Source organism: Cololabis saira, chromosome 15, assembly GCF_033807715.1.
Source record: "Cololabis saira isolate AMF1-May2022 chromosome 15, fColSai1.1, whole genome shotgun sequence".
NCBI lineage: Eukaryota > Metazoa > Chordata > Actinopteri > Beloniformes > Belonidae > Cololabis > Cololabis saira.
This window is the reverse complement of record NC_084601.1, coordinates 37,378,476-37,380,416: the sequence shown is the minus strand read 5'-3', so window position 1 is coordinate 37,380,416 and position 1,941 is coordinate 37,378,476. Positions and strand designations below refer to the sequence as shown.

General features: G+C 38.3%; 1 protein-coding gene across 1 annotated transcript in view; it reads right to left on the bottom strand.

Moving 5' to 3' along the window:
- Positions 1–1,049, bottom strand: part of il11b (interleukin 11b) — a 14,107-nt gene extending 13,058 nt beyond the window's left edge. The window contains exon 1 of the mRNA XM_061742176.1: positions 984–1,049. Within this exon, the coding sequence (XP_061598160.1) occupies positions 984–990 (7 nt within the window). The 5' untranslated portion in view covers positions 991–1,049. The remainder of the gene's footprint in view (positions 1–983) is intronic.
- Positions 1,050–1,941: the final 892 nt, after the last annotated feature.

Below are 1,941 nucleotides of genomic sequence, written 5' to 3'. Positions count from 1 at the left end.
CCGACATGTGCTGCTCCTTCTCCCACCTTGTCTCTCGGCCAAGTAACTTGACACGTTAAAGTTTTCATGATGAAATCACTTACACCAAAGACAAAACATGAAGCCGGCTAATACAGTACCAGCATGGTGGTACTTGTATGAGCTGAAACGCCTGTAATAATGTCGTAAATAACTCACAGAATCTGTGTGAGGAGACTTGCTGATGCTGAAAAAACTAAGAAAAAACATTCTGGTCTATTTAAACTGTAATTGTGCATGTTTCTTTTTTTCACTACACTGCATTTGAACACTTTTTAGGTCTCTGTATTTACACGGCGGCAGATTAAACTTTTAACTGAACAGTAGTTTTATTGTGTTTATTAATGCCTTTGTTCAAAGCCACTGAATAAACTGAGTAAACCGCACAAGAAAGTTGGTGAAACCAGCTGCAACACAAGCAGCAGTCGGCTGTTTGCAGTTAATCAGCATTAAGCGTGTACAGTAATCTGATGAAATCATAAAAGGTAATCTGCTACTGAGTTGACTGACTGTTTTTTCCGCAGAGTGTGGTAAAGTAAATAATTAAAGTGCCACTTCTCTCACCGCAGCGGTTCAAAGTATTCAGGGAAACCCCTAACACACGGAGAGACAGACGCGCGCACACAAAGGAATCAGCCAATCACAGCTCAAACTGCAGCTAAACAGCGGGTCATTTGTGGAGTTCAAATGAAATGACTTAAACACTCAATGTGTTTCAGCCACAAATTGTCATAGTTTTGCTTTCACTCCCACACACACCATCACTCAGTCACTCATTCATTCATTCATTCACTCTCTCAAGCTTAAAGTAAAAGTAAAGAGCACGTGTAGTAAAGCCCCCCTCCTCTACGCAAACACACTCCCTCTTATGCACATACACACTCACACACACACACACTCTCACACACACACACACACACACAGACATCCACTTCTTCCTCTAAAAATAACAAAAACAAACTTACATTTCATCTTTCTGCTGGCCCTGTAGTAAACAAACGTCCCTCTGAGTCCAGTGTGAGTACTGTACGTGTGTGTGATTGTGTTTGTGTGGACAAAATGTAAAAGGTCCCTTTTATAGCAAAGAGTATGACACATCACCTGAGTCATCAACCATCGTCGCCATTCAAGCATCTACGCCCACACCGGCTGGCCACCCCCTCCAACCCCCTCTTTATCTGAAAAAGCTTCAAATTTCTTTGTTTGATGACTTGATTCTGAATGTAGAATATTACATATCGGATAAGTCAACAGCTCAGAAAAAAATACTAAATTGAGCAATTCTCCTTTTCCCTTCTTCCTCCCTTCCTCTCCACTTTTTTCCCTTTTTTTTTAAAAAGAAATATTAATCCAGAAAAAAAAAGAAAACAACTCTGTCAGAAAGGTGGTAGAAAGTGAATAAAATGAGGAGTCAAGAAAGTTAGAAAGTAACAAGGGATTTATTTTTATCGTAAAGAAAGTCCCGCTCCCTGACTTTCTCTTATTTGCTCTATTTTTTTTTCTTCTTTGATGTGGGTTTGTGTCTTTAAATTTCCTCACAAACAGATAAAACCAGAGACTGGAAATGTCAGTGTCATGTGTGCAAATAAAGTAACATTTAAGAAAAAAGAAAAGTGAAACCACCCTAGGTCTGAGGTCCTGGCTTCTTGCCAACACTTAAGTCAATAAAAATTAATCAATAATAGAAATATAAGTTTTTCTTTCACTTTCATAAGCATTTACTCTTGTGGAATATCTAAAGTTTGAAGAACGGTGTTTTATTTTTATTCTTACTCCTATGTTTTATAGTTTATGTCTGAAGAGGGTCAGAGAAAACTGCACAGACCGACTTCATTGTTCTCTTTTCTTTAAAGCGTTAATTAGTGTGTGATCATCTTTACGATCATGTCAGTTGCGTTCAATGAAAGATATCATGATAATGAA